Source organism: Danio rerio, chromosome 3 (genome assembly GCF_049306965.1).
Source record: "Danio rerio strain Tuebingen ecotype United States chromosome 3, GRCz12tu, whole genome shotgun sequence".
NCBI classification, from domain to species: Eukaryota; Metazoa; Chordata; class Actinopteri; order Cypriniformes; family Danionidae; genus Danio; species Danio rerio.
In genome coordinates, this window is record NC_133178.1 from 57,752,040 (window position 1) to 57,774,889 (window position 22,850).

General features: G+C 36.6%; 2 protein-coding genes across 5 annotated transcripts in view; both read right to left on the reverse strand.

Moving 5' to 3' along the window:
* kank2 (KN motif and ankyrin repeat domains 2) overlaps nt 1–10,250 on the reverse strand; it is a 59,379-nt gene extending 49,129 nt beyond the window's left edge. For both annotated transcript variants that reach the window (XM_073943352.1, XM_005164339.6), the window contains exon 1: nt 10,209–10,250. The gene's annotated coding sequence lies outside the window, so the exon portion shown is untranslated. The remainder of the gene's footprint in view (nt 1–10,208) is intronic.
* Nucleotides 10,251–13,638: 3,388 nt separating this feature from the next.
* Nucleotides 13,639–22,850, reverse strand: part of dock6 (dedicator of cytokinesis 6) — a 111,853-nt gene continuing 102,641 nt past the window's right edge. For all 3 annotated transcript variants that reach the window (XM_073945072.1, XM_068219443.2, XM_068219442.2), the window contains 3 exons: nt 22,598–22,704; nt 19,034–19,207; nt 13,639–15,489 (listed from right to left, as the gene is read on the reverse strand). In XM_073945072.1, the coding sequence (XP_073801173.1) occupies nt 15,447–15,489; nt 19,034–19,207; nt 22,598–22,704 (324 nt within the window). In that variant the 3' untranslated portion in view covers nt 13,639–15,446. The remainder of the gene's footprint in view (nt 15,490–19,033; nt 19,208–22,597; nt 22,705–22,850) is intronic.

A 22,850-nucleotide genomic window follows, 5' to 3' on the forward strand; every position in this document is an offset into this window, starting at 1 on the left:
GTCCACAGCAGTTACTAATTTAAATGCATGCGATTGACCATTGCATTTATAGGATGTTTACACTTGGTATGTGTGATTAGTTAGTGGGCCCTATTGAAAAGCTGCTCTCTGAACCCATTGTCAGAACCAAAGGCCACTTCCCCAACACAACACAACACAGACCAAAGACAAATAAATTAAAACTAAAACTGGACTTGATGGCACAAAATGGTTTTACTCATTTTAGTTTTAGTGTTTTCCACTAAAAAATCTTAAACACACCTTGGGAATGGTATTAGAGAAAAACTTGGTGGTTTTAAAACCTTAACTTTTCCTAACCAAGGTATACCTTGAAAACGCTTATTGTCCCATACCTAGTTCATACTCACATCCAATATCTCGTTATCACAGGGGGCATGAAGGAAATGTTCCAGTATGAAAGTGAAGGTGCCAAACTGTAATTAAAAGTCGACAAATTATTAATAAAACACCCAAAATGACATGAATCTCCAAAGGAAATGTGGATAGTGTGGCGAAGCAATGATGCTTATCGAACTATAACATGTGCTATAACATGTAAAACTGGATCATGAAAGGAACATTCAAAAAGCAACTCATGTAAACACCTTAATCATGTTATTGTCTTATTCAGATTAAGGTAAATAATTCGATTGCCAATGTCCAAGTAAGTCATTTTAAATGCTAAGCAAACCATGACCAAATGTAGAGTTTTCATTTTGGTCCAATCCAAACAAACCAACAAAGCAAATTTTGAACAAGACATTAAAAATATAGCTAAAAGGACACAGGATGAAAAGCAGATGCAAATGCTATTGTGCATCCATATTTCTAAATCATTTTCACATTTGTTTTGAATCATGACCACCGACTTTGCTCTTATCGAGCATTCCTAAGACACTTGTGTTAATTTTAGTGCTGTTTTTGCCTCGAGCCTCTGTTAACTCCCAACTGTGAGTAAGCTGTTCTGGGAGGACTTCTCCACTGGTGGTCCAAATAAGCTGTTGTTGTGCTGAAAGATCTCACTGATATCCTCCATCAATGATGACGCTCAGCCCTTGATTTGTGCAACACTGAGGTATGTTACATAATGGACCTGCAAGAGTTGTATACATACAGTATGTGCCAGCTGCAATGCAGTGCTATATGAAGAGTTATGACCAAGGCTGGAAACTGTCTGTGTACCCAGCACATACTGGGCTGTTTTTCCCATTAGGGAGTGGTGAAAATGATGGAGAAAACGACGGCATCTACAGAAACACCACAGCCTGAAGCCAAAGCTTAAGGCCTGAGGAAGGGCCTCTCCCTGCTCACGTTACGGCCAGAGCAGAACAAACACACGCCGCAATGCCATTGGTCATTGTGCTGACCTCCGACAGGAAGCAGCCAGCGAGGTGGAGCCGGGCAACAGAAATCACCACAGACATCCAAATTTACCCCTCCAAAAGAAGAATTAACAGCAAATTCCAGCACAAGCAGGGATTACTGGTGATGAACAGCACGGAGAAGCTGGAGGGAATACAAGCACTGAGATGAAGAAAGACAAACAAAACAGACGTGTAGTAAGAGTAGAGTCATGCAGCCGCGATAAGGTCACGAGCATGTAAGAGGTGCCGATTCATCACCAGCTGTGGCAGAGAGACTTTAAGCGGGTTAGTCAGACTCCGCTCGCTAATGTCAACAAAGAGTAAGGAAGCAGAATTCATAGGGAACGGTTACCCATTTCCAGGATCAAGCCCTCTTGTGTGGAAAGCAAAAATATTCCAGCTATCGTACATCCTGAGCGAGAGAAATAAAAAGTTACTGTGTGTGCTGAAGGTTGAGCAAAAACTGAGCATTTCAGGGTTAGCACACACACCCCAGAACACATGGCCCACACATGCAGGAGACAAACACTGAGGCACACCTTCACTCTGGGGACTGCAGTCTGTTACAAAATGTCCTTCAGCTCCCCTTCAGATTAATGTCGTCTTCGGATTAGATTGGCTTTTTGGTGTTTTGTAGGTCATAAAAAGAGGTGCACGCATTGTACATAATGACTTATTCAAAAACTGTTCAAGGCAAAATTTTTAGCCATCCTGTGAAATATTTTGATTCTTTTAAAAGATATTTCACTATATTTTATGACAGTATCAAATATTTGACAGGCATTTTTGCAAGATAATAATATTAAGTGCACTTTCAAAGCTTTATTGATTATTGTTTCTAAAGGAGGCTAATAATATTGATATTAAAGTAGTATTAGTATTAAAATCAAACTAAAAGAAATAAGAGACTATGAAAACATTACAGGAAATACTGCGAGAACATCCCTGCTCTGTTTAATAATTCAAATTTCATAGGAGGGCGCTCAACTAAGTAAAGCATTGTTAAATTGATTCTGTCCCACCCTAACCTAGTGTTTCTGATTAATAATGACAGTTGTATATAACATGCAATAAATCTAAAAAGTTAACACGTTGCAGACATTCATTCTTAACACGGGGAGAACATGCAAACTCCACACAGAAATACCAACTATATATATATATATATATATATATATATATATATATATATATATATATATATATATATATACATTGACATACAGCTGCATTACACTTTTATGAGTGTGATATTGCATTTATACAGCAGTTCAACGGCATAATCGTGTGTATTAAAAAGAAAATCAAACACAGAGAGTCTCTAAACCCTTAAGAGGAAACTACTTTCTTCCGCCATTCCTGCACATCTGCTGCTAATGTCACAACAGCGCAAATTGTTGCTTATTGACTAACATCATTTTAGAGCTAGTATTTGAATGATTCTCTAGCGTAATATCTAATTGATAACTAAACATTTTGCTCACATTTTAAGATTATAAGGCTGAACGGCATGAAATGCCATCAATCTGCAGAGATATCTCCAAGTAATTTTCTGTTGCAATCGGAAGATCACAATATTACTGTGGTATAAATACAGCACTAAAGCATTCAAAAGAGAAAGATCAACTTAGAAAGTCATTTTCACTGTTTTATAATGATTTGATCAGCTTTAGTTTTAAATTACGCTGCTTTCTCTAAGAGCATATGATGCGCTCTCTGTGACCATCTTTTGGATGAACATTGTCTACCGTCTTTGCTCAAAGACAGGCTGATGGCTGCTGATACGCTCTCTCAGAAATTATTCATTCATTCATTTTCTTTTTGGCTTAGTCCCTTTAAAAATCTGGGGTCGCCACAGCGTAATGAACCTTTAACTTAACCAGCTCGTTTTAACGCAGCGGATGTCATTCCAGCCGCAACTCATCTCTGGGAAACACACACACACACACCCATACACTACGGACAATTTAGTCTACCTAATTTACCTGTACCACATGTCTTTGGACTGTGGGGGAAACCAGAGCACCCATAAAACATGCAAACTCCACACAGAAACCTCTCAGAAATTATAAAAATCTTAAATAGGCATTATTCTTATAAATGATCTGCATAGTTGTAATCTAAACAACTGAAATCTTGACTAAAAACACCTCAAAAGTTCATTATGTTGTCCTACAGCTGCAATATTTGTCAAACTGTAGAGTGTCCTCTGCTTATTGCTGTATGTGGGCTTAGTAATACACAAGGGTGAAGGGTTAAGAGGCTGGACGAGTGCTGTTACTTGCAGAATATCGCACGGCTATCAGCCAACCATATTCAAGAACCAGTCAGAACTGTGGTATATGTAACGGATGGAGGCCAGATAGTGAAGTGCTGTGCAGGTAAATCTCACTCATCTGACAATTAAAGGTGCTTTAGCGAGAATCGCAAAAGGCCATGGTCTTTAGCCTCCTTGTTAGAGCAACTCCCATGTGGAAGCTTGCCTGTTCGATCCCAGTTTGGAGCAGGTTGGGTGATGTAGGACCAGTGGGGGTTATAAATATATATATATATATATATATATATATATATATATATATATATATATATATATATATATATATATATATATATATATATATATATATACAGTTGAAGTGTTGAAGTCAGAATTATTACCCCCCCCCTTTCATTTATTCCCCAATTTCTGTTTAGAGCTGATTTTTTTCAACACATTTCTAATCATAATAGTTTTAATAACTCATCTCTAATAACTGATTTATTTTATCTTTGTCATGATGACAGTAAATATTATTTACTAGATATTTTCAAGACACTTCTATACAGCTTAAAGTGACATTTTAAGGATTAACTACGTTAATTAGGGTAACTAGGCAGGTTAGGGTAATTAGGCAAGGTATTGTATAACGATGGTTTGATCTGTAGACCATCGAAAAAAATTAGCTAATTAGTGGCTAATAATTTTGACCTTAAAATGGTGTTTAAAAAATTAAAAACTACTTTTATTCTAGCCGAAATAAAACAAATAAGACTTTCTCCGGAAGAAAAAATATTATCAGACATACTGTGAAAATTTCCTTGCTCTATTAAAAGAAAAAAATATTCAAAGGGTGGCTAATAATTCTGACTTCAATGATTTATAAATACACAATATTTATAAACAAGGTAAATATAAACTTTTATTTCGGATGTGATTAATCATTGACAGCACTACTATTTTTATATACATTGTGCCCCTTTAGTGAGAATTAACAGGCTTTTAAGCAGCTACTACTGCAGGATGAATAGGATGATGATGAATGTTTGATTGCTCGATTCTTGCTGCCATTGTCTAAGATGATTTGGAAACCACATTTAAAAAGTGACAGACACATTTCCACACCTATCAAACTAAATACTGCTTGCTGGAGCTGTTAAAGTAAAGATGACAAGCCATGAAAGTGCTGAGCATCATTTTTAGAGACAAAAGGCTTCCCACTGTCACACGGGTTCATATTAGCCAGAGGATGCTCTTCCAGTGGAGTTATGATTTAGTAAGACTTTTCACACAGCACTTAAACTGAATTATCATTAATCAAAACACCACTTTTAACAAGGGCTACAGGACCTAGTTACATTTGTGACTGAAAATACAGCGCTAGTATCACTTTTTACCTGGGGTTAAGAAACCTTTTGCTCAGTGGTGGACTGAAACTGTGTTTTCGTCCGGGAAAGATATTACCTCAGGCTACCTAAGCTGGGGTGATAGGTAGGAAATTTGGGCAGGTCAGATTCACGATTGACCGTCAGGCCGGTCGCCTATGGCTTGCTCTGGTTAACACAATATTTCTGCGATAAACACAGGGCTGCACAATATATCGCAAAATTGCCGTTATCACGATAATGGTATATGCAATATACAGTTGAAGTCAGAATTATTAGCCCCCCTAAATTATTAGACCACTTGTTTATTTTTTCCCCAATTTCTGTTTAACGGAAAGAAGATTTTTTTCAACACATTTCTAAACATAATATTTTTAATTACTCATTTCTAATAACTGATTTATTTTATCTTTACCATGATGACTGTAAATTATATTTGACTAGATATTTTTCAAGGCACTTCTATACAGCTTAAAGTGACATTTAAAGGCTTAACTAGGTTAATTAAGTTAACAAGGCAGGTTTGGGGAATAAGACAAGTTATTGTATAACAGTGGTTTGTTCTGTAGATTATCAAAAAAAAAAAATAGTTTAAAAAGGGCTAATAATTTTGTCCCTAAAATGCTTCATAAAAAAATTCAAAACTGCTTTTATTGTAGCCAAAATAAAACAAATAAGACTTTCTTCAGAAGAAAAAATTATTATCAGACATACTGTGAAAATTTCCTTGCTCTGTTAAACATCATTTGGAAAATATTTAAAAAAGAAGAACAAAAATCGAAGGGGGCTAATAATTCGGACTTCAACTGTATGTATCGCAGACATATTTGATAAATTACATTTATTTTATGCATTGGTTGATCTAAATTTGACCAATCAGATTAAAATACACTGTAAAACAAAAAGTTGACTCAAATTCAAATTTGAGGGCAACAAACTTCATGACATTTCTTAGTTGACTCAACTTAAATTGAGTAACGTGAAGTAATTGGGTTAAAAGCTGAATCAACTCAAAAGTTTGTTGCCTTCAAATTTAAATTTAAGTCAAAGCATCTTTATTTCCGCAGTAGTAGCTGTTCTGCTATTAGTTGGACCGGCCCAAAACTCAACCTAGAGCTGAAAGTAAATATATATGGCGAGAGTCGGGAGGAATATGACAACATTCGGTCAGAATGAGCCGAGTGTTGAGCAGAGTCAGAATATCTGCGGAGGTTTAAATCATTCATAGAGTTTTAAAGACTAATTGTTTGAACCTTGACACAGTTTATTTATACTTTTATTTTCTTGCCTGCTTAGATCCTTTAATAATCCAGGGTCGCCACAGAGGAATGAACCTCCAACTTATGCAGCACATTTTTAAGCTGTGGACACCCTTCCAGCCGCAAACCATCTCTGGGAAACATCCACAAACACATTCACACACACACTTATACACTACGGACAATTTAGCCAACCCGATTTACCTGTACCGCATATCTTTTGGACAAACCAGAGCACCCGGAGGAAACCCACGCGTACGCAAGGATGAACATGCAAACTCCACACAGAAATGCCAACTGAGCCGAGGATTGAATCATCGACCCAGCGACCTTCTTGCTGTGAGCAACCTACTACGCCACTGCTTCGCTGACACAGTTTATTTGGTCTGAATTTAAACTAATTAGATCTGAATATATATGTTTTAGTTGTTTGCTTTAAAATCACAGCAATAATAATCAATTTTAAAAGATAGCTACTAAAAATGTTATTTTTCTAGGAGTAGTAATGTTATATTATAAGAAATATCATATTCACAATACCCAGCAACAATATCGCAAATTTTCCGTGTATCGTGCAGCCCTTTATAAAACGCCCTAAATACTTAACAGCTGACAGCCAATCACAACCCTCATCTTCACATGCATGGACAGTCACAGAAAAACTGGAAGATGTTTCTAAAGTCAACTCAGCATTTGAGGCAAAATAACTAGTCAAATAGTAATGGAAAAATTGTCAAATTCTTATGTTCGATAAGAAATACAGTCATCAACATGAGGATGCTGTGAAACAATAGACATCTTTATGTAAACTAGCATGCTGTGTTCATCCAACCAGTAAGACTGGCACTGAAAACATGCTAAAAACAATGCAAACCAAGCATTTATAAAAGTATAGTGTGAAACACAAGTTTATAAATACCCAAGGGGGAATGGGATAGTACACCGAAAATTGAACATTTTGTCATTGCTTACTCAACCTTCACTTGTCACAAGCCTGTTTGAGTTTCTTTCTGTTGAACTCACACAAATATTTTGAAGAATGCTGGAAGCCGGTAACCATTGTCTTCAGTTGTATTTGTTTTTCCTACTATGGTTACAGGTTTTCAGCTTGCTTCAAGACATCATCTTTTGTGTTTAACAGAAGAAAGACACTCATGAAGGTTTGAAACCCTATGAGGGTGAGTACATTTTTATTTTTGGGTGAACTTTCTTTAACTAACCTCAAAAGAATTATAACGAAGCTGAGGTAAATTATAAGCTGTGTGAACTGTAGTAAGATAAACCAGACTCTGTTTACACTTTCAGAAATGACAGCATCATACAAAAGCAGGTATTTAAAGAAGTACATATCTTAGGGGCCATGTGTATTACCTGACAAAAGTCTTGTCGTCAAGTTGTCAGAGCAAAAATAATATCTTGACTTCTAGTTAATCATTTGGAAAAGTGACAGAAGGTAGATTTTCCAGGATTGGCCAGCCCAGTCACCCGAAATGAACACTATTGAGCATGTCTGGAGTAATATAAAGGAGGAGGCATTGAAGATGAACTCTACATAAACTACATGAACTCTTTCTTTGCCATTCTAGATGACTATTGATAAGTTATTTGAGTCATTGCAGAGATGTATGGATACACTCCTCCAAGCTCATGGGAGTCATACACAATATTAATTCTTTCTCCATTGCACCATGACTTTATATTCTATACTGGACATTATTTCTGTTAAGTGACAAGACTTTTGTCTAAGCAAAGTCAGACCTTACTGTCCTTATTAAAAAATTAAAAATTAAGACATGGTCATATTTTATTTTGGTAAAATAAGCCTAATCTAGAGGCCTTTGCCTTTTATATAAGCCACTTCTGATACCAACTAGACGTCAAGTTATAATTTGTTGTTCGAAAAGCTTGAATAGGAGACAACACTTTTTTTCAGGTATGCATGTACCTTACAGGGACACATTATCACCCAAAATATCCATATTGGTATCTTAATTAAATGATTTGTTAATGTAGCTTACCTAAAAAAGTAAAATGTTTTACCTTTTTGAAAAGTTTTTGCCTCAATGAGAACTGTTATACCTTTATTTCTAAGCCCAACCTGGGTTTAGCATGACCTTTCTTCTTTAATTCTGAAAGCCCCACTGTATTATAAGGGTTTCCTAAAATACCTCAGGAAAAACAATTGTTGTCCAATACAGCAAGCTTTAAAGGCTTTAGAATGAACGGGAAAAGCAAACACTCGGAAACTCAGAGCATATTTGTGTAACTTCAACTCTTGGGGAGACATGTGTGACTTTTTAACCACATGACATAAAATTGAGAAGTATCAATGCCATCAAAGAGAAACATTAAAGAGGTCCCATTTGGGATTGTTCTTCCCAATGAAAGGCGCGGTCCTCAGAGGATCTCAGTCATTAAGTGACACGCTGAGAAACATCAACAATTAAAGGAAATTAAAAGAGCTCAGACAGATTGACAGTGGCTTAATTTCATTAGTCTTGCAAACATCATTTAGACGCCCAGCGTGTGGTCCACCGTACAAATGGGGTTTATAACCGCGCATTCCTGATGAGGAATTCCACATCTTCAGCCCGCGCGCCAAATGACGCGCGCCGCCGCATTCCAGCACCGCGGCGCGCGCGTCGCAGGGTCTGTGCTCTCGTCACTTCAGTCAGTTTAAACTCACAGGCGAGAATGACTCAAAGTAACCCTCAAAACAAAAACAACAAGTGACGACAACAAAATAATAATAAAAAACACAAATACAAGACATAAGAACTCACTTAAAGTGATAGTTCACCCCCAAAATAAATTATGCTCATAGTTTCTCTCTCTCAAGTAGTTCCAAACATTCCTGAGTGTCTTTTTTTTCAGTTGAACTCAAAAGACGACAATTTGAAGAAGGCTGGATAAATATGAAGTCTAATGGTTACATGTTTTCATCATTAATCGAAATATCTTCGTGTTCAAAAGAATAAACAAACTCAAACAAGATGCCTGACAGGTGAATGATGATAACGACGACTGAACTTTCAGTTTTGGATGAACTATCCCCCTACAAGTTTTCTTAAGTTTATTATTCATTCACCTCTTCTCTCCTCTCACGATCTCAATCACAAGAAAAGGTGTTTGACAATCAATAACATGCAAATGCAAAGCAAACACTGAAGCGCACGTGTGAAACCCAACAAGTTTTTGGCCAACCCAAAATCAAGGCCAGTGAATTGAACGCCACAGCAGTGGAGTGGAGGAACATCTGGAAGTAATGAAGAGCTCCAGCAGCAGTCCCACCCTCTCCCCAGAGCCACAGCAGTCACGGGGCTTTTCTTTTCACCTCAAACCGCCATCAGCACAAAATCAACCGACATCACCGACGACGAGCATGCTTAAATGCGAGCACAAGAGCAATATTCAGATGTAACAACACACATACACACATTCTGCTTTAACCATTACAAAACGCGCGCGCACAAACGAATAAACACTTCAATTAAAAAAAAGAAAGAAAGAATCTATTGATTCAGTTCATGATATAGCTTTATGCCCTATAAATTAAATATAATTCTACAGGCGCGCGCATGTGAACTATAATAACAGTAGCCTACTACTAAACGCATTGTGCGCGCTTCCCCATGAAATATGGCATTTTCACAACCCATCCATTAAAATAAATTTTAAAAAGGTGCAATGCTTCTTAAAAAGATGAAATATCACCTATCTGAATAATACCAATAATAAAAGGCCTGCAATAAGTCCGTTTTAAAGCATAAATTCCCGTCGTAGCACCGTTACTTTAAAACTCTCCAAGAAAAACCCGAGCAGCACAAAGGCTGAGCATCACAATACGCATGGACGCAAATGGACGTCCACGCGCACACACAAATAAGTGTTAATGGTTTGTTTGATAAAAAAAAAAAAACAACATGTGTGAATTGTCACCTACCCTCTTCCAGTGTCCTCAGTCGATAAGGCCAGCAGACTCACTGACAGAGACAAAAACACCGCAGCCCAAGCGTGAAGCGCGTCCCCTTCTCTCTCTCTCTCTCTTAAAGAGACACTCCACCTTTAACACCACAATCTTCATCAAAAATTTGCTCGTTATTTTCACTTAAAATTAAACATCCTGGATCAGTATTACAGAAGATGGTGTTACATCTGGACAGATTTTAAAATTCACCGCTCGGTATGAAATTCAATAGTTGTATTGAATATCATGGCAATTTGTAATTTGATAACGACACAGCGGTGGGCCTGACGTCATAATGGTCTTACGTCATTATTATAGGCTAGTCCATACCCAGGGCTGCAAAGAGACATGAAGCTGACATTAATTTGTTATTAGGTCGCAGATGGACGAGCCTGTTGTTTTCTTTTGTCTCATCACATATCAGTGACACGATGACCATATGGAGGTCGACTGAGCAGCAGACAAACAAGCTGCGACGAGATTAAAAACTGTATGTGGAAATGTGGAGGGGGAAATAAGGCTTGTTATCCAATTACATTTACATTTAGCAGACCTTTTTGTCCAAATAAGCAACGAGGAAGAATTCAGCAATTCAACAAAAAGAGGCAATACACAAGAAGTGTGAAGTATACAAAAGGGAATTATGAATGTTTATGGCATTCATTCATTTTCTTTTCGGCTTACACCCTTTATTAATTCGGGGTCGCCACAGCGGAATGAACCACCGACTTATCCAGCACGTTTTTACACAGCGGATGCCCTTCCAGCTGCAACCCATTTCTGGGAAACATCCACACACACTCATCCACAACGGCCAATTTAGCCTACCCAATTCACCTGTACCGCATGTCTTTGGACTGTAGGGAAAACCGGAGCACCCGGAGGAAACTCACGCGAAGGCAGGGAGAACATGCAAACTCCACACAGAAACCCCAACTGACCAAGCCGAGGCTCATACTAGAGACTCTCTTACTGTGAGACGACAGCGGTACTTATTGCGCCACTTGTTTATGGCATAATAATAACTAATATATCGACACTTTAGTTTCATTTACAAAATATTTATCATGTAAGTAATAAATGACGCATAATAATACAATTATTTTTAAGGTTAACTACACATTGTTTTAAGCTGCCCTTGTTAAACATGTGCCAACTAGTAATTACAATAAACTATTGCCCATAAGTAATCATAAACCGTACCTGCACTTCATCACGAAGTACATGAAATTAAATTTTCCTTAGTAGTTATATGTATATTTTGTTTACTTTTGTTTATTTGATTTATTTATTTAGTTATTTATACAGGAGCAATTTAGGGTGACACGGTGGCTTAGTGATTAGTCACACTGTAGCCTCACAGCAAGAAGGTCGCTGGTTCGAGTCTCAGATGGGTCAGTTCTGTGTGGAGTTTGCATGTTCTCCCCGTGTTGGAGTGGGTTTCCTCTGGGTGCTCCAGTTTCCCCCACAGTCCAAACACATGCAGTATAGGTGAAATGAATAAAGTAAATTGGCCACATGTGTGAATGAGTTAACGGGTGTTTCCCAGTACTGGGTTGCAGCTGGAAGGGCATGCGCTGTCAAACATATGCTGCATAAGTAGCGGTTCATTCCGCTGTGGCGACCCCTGATGAATAAAGGGACTAAGCCGAAGGAAAATGAATGAATGGGACAATGTACAACATGACTTGCCAGAGTTAGCTATAAAGAAAATTTATATCTGTAGTCCCTGGACACGAAGCTGTAACAAGTTAAACAATATTAAAAACAAGTACACTATACTGTACAATAAATACAATACATCATAAGCAGGTTGCACACCGGTTGCATATTTCACTTTCTTTAAGCCAAAATTTAAGCAGTTTTAAAAATGTTACATTTATATAAAAATGTTACAATTATCGCAGTTGTTTACATTGTAATTAAGTGTAACCATTTAAACATACCACACATGAATTTACCAACACATTTTTACTCGAGCCACCAGTAAGATGCTAGTGCAATAAGCTAAATTATGTTCATATTAGTTAAAAAGCCAGATTCATGAACATTCATTTGATAACATAAAATATTTGATGACCACAGTGCAAACTCAAAATACAAAGTGGTAGTTATTTTAGGCTTTAAGTATAATAGAATTTGTTTTATAATGTACACTGACCGGCCACTTTAATAGGTACACCTGTCTAAATGCTCGTTAATGCAGATTTATAATCAGCCAATCACATGGCAGCAACTCAATGCATTTAGGCATGTAGACATGGTCAAGACGATCTGCTGCTGTATCAAAGCATCAGAATGATGAAGAAAGTGACTTTGAAAGTGGGATTGTTGTTAATGCCAGATGGGCTGGTCTGAGTATTTCAGAAACTACTGATCTACAGGGATGTTCATGCACAACTATTTTTAGGGTTTACAGAGAATGGTCCAGAAAAGAGAAAATATCCAGTGAGCGGCAGTTCTGTGGGTGCAAATGCCCTGTTGATGCCAGAGATCAGAGGAGAATTGCCAGACTGGTTGAAGCTGATAGAAAGACAATAGTAACTCAAATAACCACTCGTTACAACTGAGGTATGCAGAAGAGCATCTCTGAACACACAACGCATCCAACCTTGAGGCAGATGGGCTACAGTAGCAGAAGACCACACCGGGTGCCACTCCTGTCAGCTAAGAACAGGATACTGAAGCTAGAATTCACACAGGCTCACCAAAATCGGACTAAAGAAGATTGGAAAAACGTTGCCTACTCTGTCTCGATTTCTGCTGCGACATTTAGATGGTAGGGTCAGAATTTGGAGTCAACAACATGAAAGCATGGATCCATCCTGCCTTGCATCAACGGTTCAGGCTGGTTGTGGTGATGTAATGGTGTGGGGGATATTTTCTTGGCACACTTTGGGCCCATTAGTACCAATTGAGCATTGGGTCAACGCCACAGCCTACCCGAGTATTGTTGCTGACCATGTCCATCCCTTTATGACCACAGTGTACCCATCTTCCGATGGCTACTTCCAGCAGAATAATGTGCCATGTCAAAGCGTGAATCTCAGACTGGTTTCTTAAACATGACAATGAGTTCACTGTACTCAAAAGTCCTCCACAGTCACCAGATCTCAATCAAATAGTGCACCTTTGGGATGAGGTGGAACCGGAGAAGGGAAAAGGGGCTCCAATCTGGCACTGGTAAGCCGTAGCTAATAAAGTGTCTGGTGAGTGTATATATTAATGTAATATTTATGTTAAGCTCGATAACTTTATTTACACAAAATGAATAAAATTATTTGCCCTTTGCATTTAATGCTTTCCATATGTAAAATAAATAAACAAGCAATTATATGCAACAAAATAGGATATATCCACCTTCTCGGATAGAAGTGCACACACAAACACACAAAAGTCATCTATAGAAATATTTAGGAGAAATTTCTTTTAATATAAAAAGTAAAACTGGTAATGAAAAAAAGACAAAGATACAAATAAATAAAAAAACAATTTGGTTATTAAAAATACAGTATTTAGGTCAGCAAACTGCACAGTATAGTGTGGAGACAGGCAGTAGAGAGGTCATACAAACATTAAAGTAGTGCAGGACGGATATTACAGCAGTCAACTAGGTGCTAAGTTTGCTAATTCAGGACAGGATCCTACATTCAAAGACTATTTAATTTAAACAAAAAATGGCAGTATTTAACTCCAGTTCACATACTTGTGCATTTAGTGTATAGTATATGTCACATCGCTGTGCATTTACAAAAACATGAACAGTAAAATATGCCTGAAAGTTGGATTTGGTGAAAACTCATGTCAGTCAGTGCAGAAATGTTAGTGTGCTATATTCGTTAGTGCGATGTGGGATGTTTTCCAGTTATTTACTACAGTGAATAATGCCTTCTAAATGGATACACGTCCAAAAAATTCATCTGTCAAACGTTTAAGATCAGTCAGCTTTCTTTTGATGTTTTCTTAAAGCATGTTTATTACCCAAGACTGCATTTATTTGATCATAAATACTGGAAAACACTTTAAATAGTCAAAAATGACTACATTTTAAAGTAACTGGTTTCTTTTTTGAATGTAGCTTAAACATATTTTTTTTTACTCATTACTTTTTTTTACTCATTTTTTTGCCTCATTACTCCAGTCACAAGTGTTTAACTTGATCCTTCAGAAATCACAATGATGTGATGATTTGATGTTCAATTATTAGCGATACTCAAACATTAACAGTGATCCTTACAATCCTCAATGTACTGTATACATTTTTGTTTCATAGTATTTGTGGAAACCTTGATACATTTTAGTTTTTGTATTTCACATTACATTTCATTTGCCTTATTTATACGTTTAGAAAGTTTTAAAAATAACAATATATATATATAATAATACTAATAATATATATATAATAATACTAATGTATTATTAATAATAATAATACATTTTTCTTTTTTATTATCACATTAGACTGATTTCTCAAGGGTCATGAAACACTTAACACTGGAGTAATAGAACTAATAGCTAGTTAATTAGCCTTAAGTCACAATAAATAAGAAAGCGTTAATTTAATATTTGTATAATATTTCAGTTTTGTTACTGCATTTGTGAGGAAATAAACACAGCCTTGGTGAGCAGAGTAGACTTCTTTTAAAAGCCCCAAAACAAATCACACTGACACCAAACTTTTAACTCATCCTCTAAACTCGTGAAATCAGCCCAGTGTTTCTCTGCAGAACTGCTCTAAAAAACAATTTCTACAAATGAAACGGAAGATTAAACCTGAGTCTCTAGGCTCAGCGATCTGTCTTTAAAAAGACACAAACGCTTTAATCCAGTCATAAATCAAACAGCAGTGCAAGGGTTTTTTTTTTATGTGGCAGAACATTCACAGGAACGTCTGGACGGACTTCGTTTGCCCTCTTTCTCACACAAGACAAGACAGACGAGCACAAACAAACAAAAGCAGGAAGTGTGGAGGAGCATCTTAACGCCCTGTGTCGGTGAAATGCTAGAATTACCTCCAGTGTTGAGCAAGAAGCTACAGTTTTGTCTGCTGATGCTCATAACGAGCGTGTTTACAGCAGATAAAGCTGAGTGTAAACAGACGGAGGCTCAGGAGGGCTCGTGTCTGACGCAGGAATGTGACGTGTGGTTTTTTTGTGTTGGTTTGATGATGGAGATGGAGATCATGTGCGGTTTTGCGTCCAGATCGGCCACACCTCAACACTCCAGCCTCCGAAAACTGGAGCGACTGAGAGAATTCCTGCAAAAAAGAAGAGATAAAAACTCATGCTGGTAACTGGAACTTATTCATAGTCCAAAAACATATATAACACAACCAGTCATTTAGAAATAACTTTTTTTGTAATTACACTACCTGACAAAAGTCTTGCCAACTATTCAAGTTTTAGGAGCAAGAAATCATGACTTCTAGTTGATCATTTGTATCGTAAGTGGCAAAAGGTGAAGTCCTCTAGATTATGCTTAATTTACCAAAATAAAATATGATTTATGACTTTGCTTACACAAAAATTATGTCGCTAAACAGAAATAATGTCTAGAATAGAATATAAAGTCATGATGCACTGAAAAAATAATAATATTGTGTATGACTCCCATGAGCTTGGAGGACTGCATCCATACATCTCTGCAATGACTCAAATAACTCGTTATAAAGTCATCTGGAATGGCAAAGAAAGCGTTCTTGCAGGACTCCCAGAGTTCATCAAGATTCTTTGGGTTCATCTTCAATGCCTCCTCCCTCATTTTACCCTAGACATGCTCAATAATGTTCATGTCTGGTGACTGGGCTGGCCAATCCTTTACCACCTTGACCTTCTCTGTTTTCAGGAACTTTGATGTGGAGGCTGAAGTATGAGAAGGAGTGCTATCCTGCTGAAGAATTCACCCTCTACTGTGGTTTGTAATGTAATGGGCAGCACAAATGTCTTGATACCTCAGGCTGTTGATTTTGCTACCACAACGCACACAATGCCACTAATAAAGAAATCCTTGTGAAATCTGCTTGCGTAAGCAAATTCCGAGCGAGACAGAATTTTACTGGTAATTTTATTGATTTCATTTTGGGCGACAAATAAACAGATTTTAAGTAGATTTCAAAACGGAAACAAACTCTTTCTTGCGGTGTTGGTTAGATTGTTTTTCTTAAGGCCTCTGAAACACAGTTTTAAGACTTTTAAAGACTAGTTAGGGCAAAATTGTTATACTATGAAATTTAAGACTTTTTAAGAATGCGTGTACACACTATATAATATTATTAATACTTATTCAATGCAACTGTAAAGCAGTCTTATTTTATTTGAGCTGCTTTCTATTTGTATGCATTACAAATATAATATATTATTCAATATTTGTGCCCCCTGACCACAAAACCAGTTATACGAGTCATTTTTGGAAACTGAGATTTATAAATTACTTTCAAAGCTGAATAAATATGTCTTTCCTTGTTGTGGGGTTTCATAGGATAGGACAAAATTTGTCTAATTGCATGTTCAGACTGCAGGATTTTCAAAGTTGTCACATCACAGATGTTTTCACACTGCATGACTATCTGGGGTAGCGTCTCGGTTCGAAAAACTATGTCTCTCAAAACAAAACACATTGAAACAATGCCAGGTCATGTAGTATATCTTTTGTTATTAACTACATAATAAAAAAGCCTTTATTGGGGTAAAAAATGTCCTTATTTTGCTCACCTGGGGCCTCATGTGCGAAGACTTGCGTGGAAATGGCACTAAAACATTGCGTATGCACAAAGCTGTAAATGCGCGTATGCAGAAAAAAATTCAGATGTATGAAACACTGCGTACGCCGAATCTCTCCCTAAATGAATATGCTAATGACTCTACTTTGACAAAACCAAATGAAAAAGCAATGGCAAAAGCAAGCAAAAAGAGAAGATTTTAACAGAATGTGTATTGGAGGTGCTGCTTTCAGAGGTAGACCGGAGAAAAACTGTGTTATTTGCAAGTTTGTCCTCCGGAATTAACAACAAAAGAAAAAAATAGAGTGGGGAGAGTTTAGCTGATGCGGTTAACACAGTTGGGTCTGAACATCGCACTGTGTGGATTTAAAAAAGAGATAGTGAGATGTATAGGTGCAAAATTATGTAATACCCTTAACAGTCTGAGTGGCGCAGCTTGTAAAACATGTGTCATCATGTTTTGACACGTTCGAGCATGAACTCAGTTCGAATCAACTGAAGTCTGCTGTATTCATTCATTTTTCACCCCTCCGCTACATATCAGATTTTTCCTACTATTAATCACGAGGAAGACAAGTAGGAATCATTAATAAGTCTGTGCATCATATTCTATTTGCACATTTATTGAATGAAAATGTTTCTGATTCACGTATGCAAATTAATCTTCAGATGGTGTCTTTTATAGCAATGTGCATGCGGTAGATAGCTCAGATTACATTGGGAAAACAGGCAACTGCTGCAAATTGCGCTGTAATGTTTAGCTGGTCAACTGTATGGTATGGAAACCTTATATATCTGCTAGATGATCCCGTCTCATACAGCTGCCATTACACGGCTCAGACACTTGTAGTGAGCAATTTAACACAACTGCCTCTAGGAGTCGCCAATGGAAATAAAACAGACGCGCACAAAAAATGTGCGTACGCCAGCCTTAAAGCTGGCGTGGAGCTGCGCACATTCCCACGTTCATTTCATCGTTAGTAAATCCAAACGTGAGCGATTCTGAGCGTGAAACCTGGCGTACGCAAAGTTTTTGTGCGTACGCAGCATTGATACATGAGGCCCCAGGCCTTTTAAGGGAATTAGCCATTTCTCAAGTGTTTCTTTTTCGGCCTGATTGTGATATTGTTCACATGACATGTCAAACAGACACTGGTGCTCCTGCCAAATTTAAACTAGTTTTTGCATCATTTCTTGGGTCCACATAGATTGAGATGAAACTCTTTTAACTATGCTATGCTATCCGAAGCGTGCCCAGGCCCGATTCCCGCAGCACAGCACAGGCATGGTTCACTTGGCTAACCCTGGCGTGGTTGGAAGTGGTGTGCCAGAGCGCTGTTCACTTGGGCTTTGGCGTGGAACGCTTATATGTATATAAGTGCAAAACACACCTGAGCCCGAAACTGAAAGAGAGACTTGACTTTTAAGGGACTTAAATTCAGTTTCATACGGATTATTAATCCTTCGAACTGTTCAATGAATGCAAACTGTCGTACATTATTAAAGAAGAAAACCCCTCACTGCACAACAGCTGCACCTTTAGCAAACCTCCTAGGACTTTATGATTGTTTATGAGCGTCAAAAGTGTCTAATCTGTTCAGCGAAATATCTGACTGTGTGTCCCTGCATATCAAAATACTTAAACCATACAATTAAATAAATCTCCACGGTGCTGAGCAAAAGCGCTTACTGAACAGCTCATCATCGATGACGTAAGCATGCCCAGGCCCGAATGTCATGTGAGTGTGGGCCGTTGACGGAGACGGGAGGTGGGACAAGTGTGCTTTGGCCCGGTTCAAGGTATTGTTTCACTTCTACTTTCCAAACCACTTTTATTGTATAATTTTGTTAATTTATTTGAAGTTTTCTCATAGCTCTCTGAACTCTGCTTTATTTTTATTGTTTTCATTGTAAATTATTATCATTATAGCATATTTTTTCACATTTTAAACATAATTGCTCATCACTAGAATATTAGTTGATTGAAAGCATAATTAATATTTATTAAATATATAGATGACTGTAAAAGAGCACGTTGTCTTTAAAAAGCTAAAAGTGGCTTTGATATGCATTAATGATTGACCTCTGTGTTGGCAGGGTGGGCAGAGGCAGAGGTCTGTAGAGTTGCGGGATCTTGCGGTTGATGAGGGGAAACAGAGCCTCTTTCAGCTTGAGGTAGTTCCTCTCTAGCTCTCGATGGTACTCTTTCTGATCCGGGCCGATCAGAGACTTGTTCTTCCTCAGAGCATCTTCACACCTATAACAGTCAAGCATTAGTTACAGAGATCCAGAACTGTCCATCCAAGAACAATCAACAACAAAAAAAAAGACTTGAAAATATATTGGAGAATTCAATTCATGTTGAGCTTGGCCAGAAAATTATAGTTATCTAGGGCTGGTCTAAATAATGTTTTTCTGAGTTTGGAAGATTTGTTAGTAATCAACACCAACTATTTAAAGCTTCAGGGGGAAGAGGCTGAACATATTCTTTGCTGTAATCAAGGCAAGAATTTCTGTATGTCGTGCACTGTTCATCCAATCAATTTCATGCATGATGAAGGTGTTTCGAACTCAATTTGTTGCAGTATGGACATGTGACGTGGTCAGAATGAACAAACTCTTAAATAAACCAAGAGAGAAAAAATAAACCACAAAACATTGCGACCATCATATGAACACGGATAATATGGACAATATCCAGTTGAATTTGTGTACACTTTCAGGGAAAATGGAACTTGGGGTTTTATTTATGACGAAAAAATGTGCTCTGATGGAACACAGAAAAAGTTTGTCTGCCAGTTTAGGGCACTTTTTGCTATTTTCACACCAAAGAGCATATTGGTATCTTCATGAAGTGCAGAAGAATCGGTCGACTGTAGCTTTGACGAATCTATCAGAAGAAAGGGGTTGGACCGATGTTGGATCCAACTTTACTTGTAGCTTTTTACAGCATAAGTTTCGTGTTCTTAAAAATATGTCCTTAGTTTCATCAACAGGGTTTCTGCAGGTTTCCTCAAGTCATATTTAAGACTTTTTAAGACCTTTTTAAGACCAGAAATTTTAGACTTTTACAGGCTTAAACATTAAAGATTTTTCTAATAGCCTGGTTACTTCTGTAAATAGTTTTTTTTTATTAATGGAAGATCATGTAAAGGGACGTGTTTCTTTATTTTTCTTTAACTGATTAGGAAATTAAATTTGGAGAATTTGCTGTAAAAATATCTAAAAGCAGTTGTGAATCATCTCTCTTTGCAATTAAAAACTTTGTAATAAAAAAAGTTTTGGTTGGCCTGATAGGGTAGCTTTACCTGTTTAAAATAATTTAAGATCTACAACCCAATATTTCAGTGAATTTAAGACTTGTTAAGACCTCGAGGACACCCTGATCAAACAGGACATGTTTTTCAATAGGAGTCTGGAACAAATGCAGGTTTTTTTTTTTTTATGTGAAGCCACTTGACTGCAGAATGTGGCAGCAGGTAGATCATATGCAGGCATTTGTAGTACATGCCCAATCCACATCCAGTGTTAAGCTTTTATCTTTCCGGATATGCTGGACAGCTTGCCATTGGGAATCAATAAGGAGTATTGAAGCTTAAAAATGCATCTCATGCATATAAGATCAAATGTTTGGCAGTTTGGGGTAGAGGTCATTGCAATATTTTGTATTTCTACGCTTACTCTATTTGGGAAGAATTCTTAATTTTTCCTTGATAAGGATTGCATTTGCATAAAATATAAACAAATTACAAGTATAAATTAATACAATAGAGCAAATATACTTACAAAAGAATTAGTTCTTTATAGATTTGCAGACATTCTAACAGTTCTAAGGTACATAAATTATATAATTAAATGTAAAATAACACTGTATACAGTAGTTAACATTTAAAGTTTTAACATGTAAAGTATACATTTTATCATTTTACCAAACTTACAGTCACAGGACTTAAAAACTTTCACTCTTATGGTTTAACTAAGTGTTCTGAACTAATCTTTTTGGTTAATTATAATCACTGAAAATCCAGTTACATTATTTTCAGGATAAACATGAATTTTATGATATAATTTATTATATATAGACGTATTAAATGTATTCAATGTGTTCTGGAAATACAGTTATTGCTGCTATTAAGCCACAGGGTTTGCATTTATAGCAATCGTATATGTATGTACGTATGGTTTTTACCTAAGAATATGCTGATCTAAATGTATGATATTACTGATTTGACAATATTTAATTGTAATACAAATTTATATATTTTATATCTACAGGAGGTTTCAGTTTGACTGAATCAAAATCAACATTTGTATCATGTTCTCAAAGGCACAGAAAACACAAATAAAATTATTTAAATTTTCAATTCAGGAACAAAAACTTGCCTTCAAACTTGAAAGAAACAAACTTGAAGATTTGACACTGTGATTTTTTTGGCCACCTCTCCCAGCCCTGTTTCAAACTGTGAATCACTCTGTACAGTATTCATTCAGAGCCATGAAAAGATGTCATGCTGAGATGAGGTTTTGGTAATTGTCAGGTTAAGTAGGTTGGAAATAGACTGTGGCCATGTTTAAGAGCATAAATAATCCAAACTAAGGCCATGCAAGGCCCGAAACTTTTGAGTTGACAGCAAACTGATGGTGGATTCACTTGCTTGCTGCCTTGGTTAAATCACATATTCGGAAAGATTCAAATTAGACTTAGACAGTAGATATCTCTGAAACACTGTATACCATATTGCAGTTCAAAATCTAATTACTGTATATTTGGACCATAATGCCCAGCTCTATGAATCATCACCTACATTTGAATAAAAGAGGCTATCACATCTCAAAACCTCATTGGGGTACATAAAATTGTAATTAATTAAGATTCATTAGAAGAACTTGATGTTTCTCCATTTCCAAGAGATGACTGAAATTGCTGTTGAAAGAATTGATTGTCTGAATTTGCTACACTGGAAGCCAACATTTCTAAAAACTCAAATCTTGATTTTGGAATCGTTTATGCTAAACTTGACAACACTGCAGCGGGCTGTTGTTGCACAGTGGGTAGTTTTACCCTGAGTTAACCTAAATTATTAACCTTAAAAATTACCCTGTTAAATAATGTGTATATCTCTCTGTATCCACTTCTTTGTGTTTTTTGTCTTTAATGAAGTTAGCCCTGCAAATTTTTAATTATTTGTTAATTTGTTTTTTAATTATTTGTTTTCTACTGTATTGTGTTTTTTTATTTCTTACTTCCATCATTACAGTTATGTCATGACAGGCATGACTTTGGACAGTTTAATTGTTGTATCTGACCCAAATTATTGTGTTAAGCTGCCATGGGATGTTCAGGATCTGGGTTTAAAAAAAAAAAAAAAAAAAAAAATATATATATATATATATATATATATATATATATATATATATATATATATATATATATATATATATATATATATATATATATATATATATATATATATACATATATATATATATATATATATATATAAAAATAAAAATATATATATATATATATAAAAGGACACTCTGTAATGTTTAGTGTTGTATTGTATGAAAAAATTTTTTTTAAAACTAACCTAATGAAAAGTGAGAATGCTTTTGTTGGAAAAATGTGCACATGAAGTCACTGCACCTTTTAGTAAAGTCCTTGAAGCAGAGTCGCAGTTTATTGTGATGCCGGAAGAGTTTGGGGTCTTCTGGGATTTCAGACAGGAACACCTGAGCCACTTCCAGTGGACCCTATGTGCAAACAAGTACAGGTTCACAACAAATCCCACATTTTAAAAAAAGAAATGAAAAGAAGAAATGCTTAAAGTTTGAACACTGAAGGCAAATACACTGCTTTATTCACTTACCTGCCAATGTTAAGACTTTTTTGCTTTTCA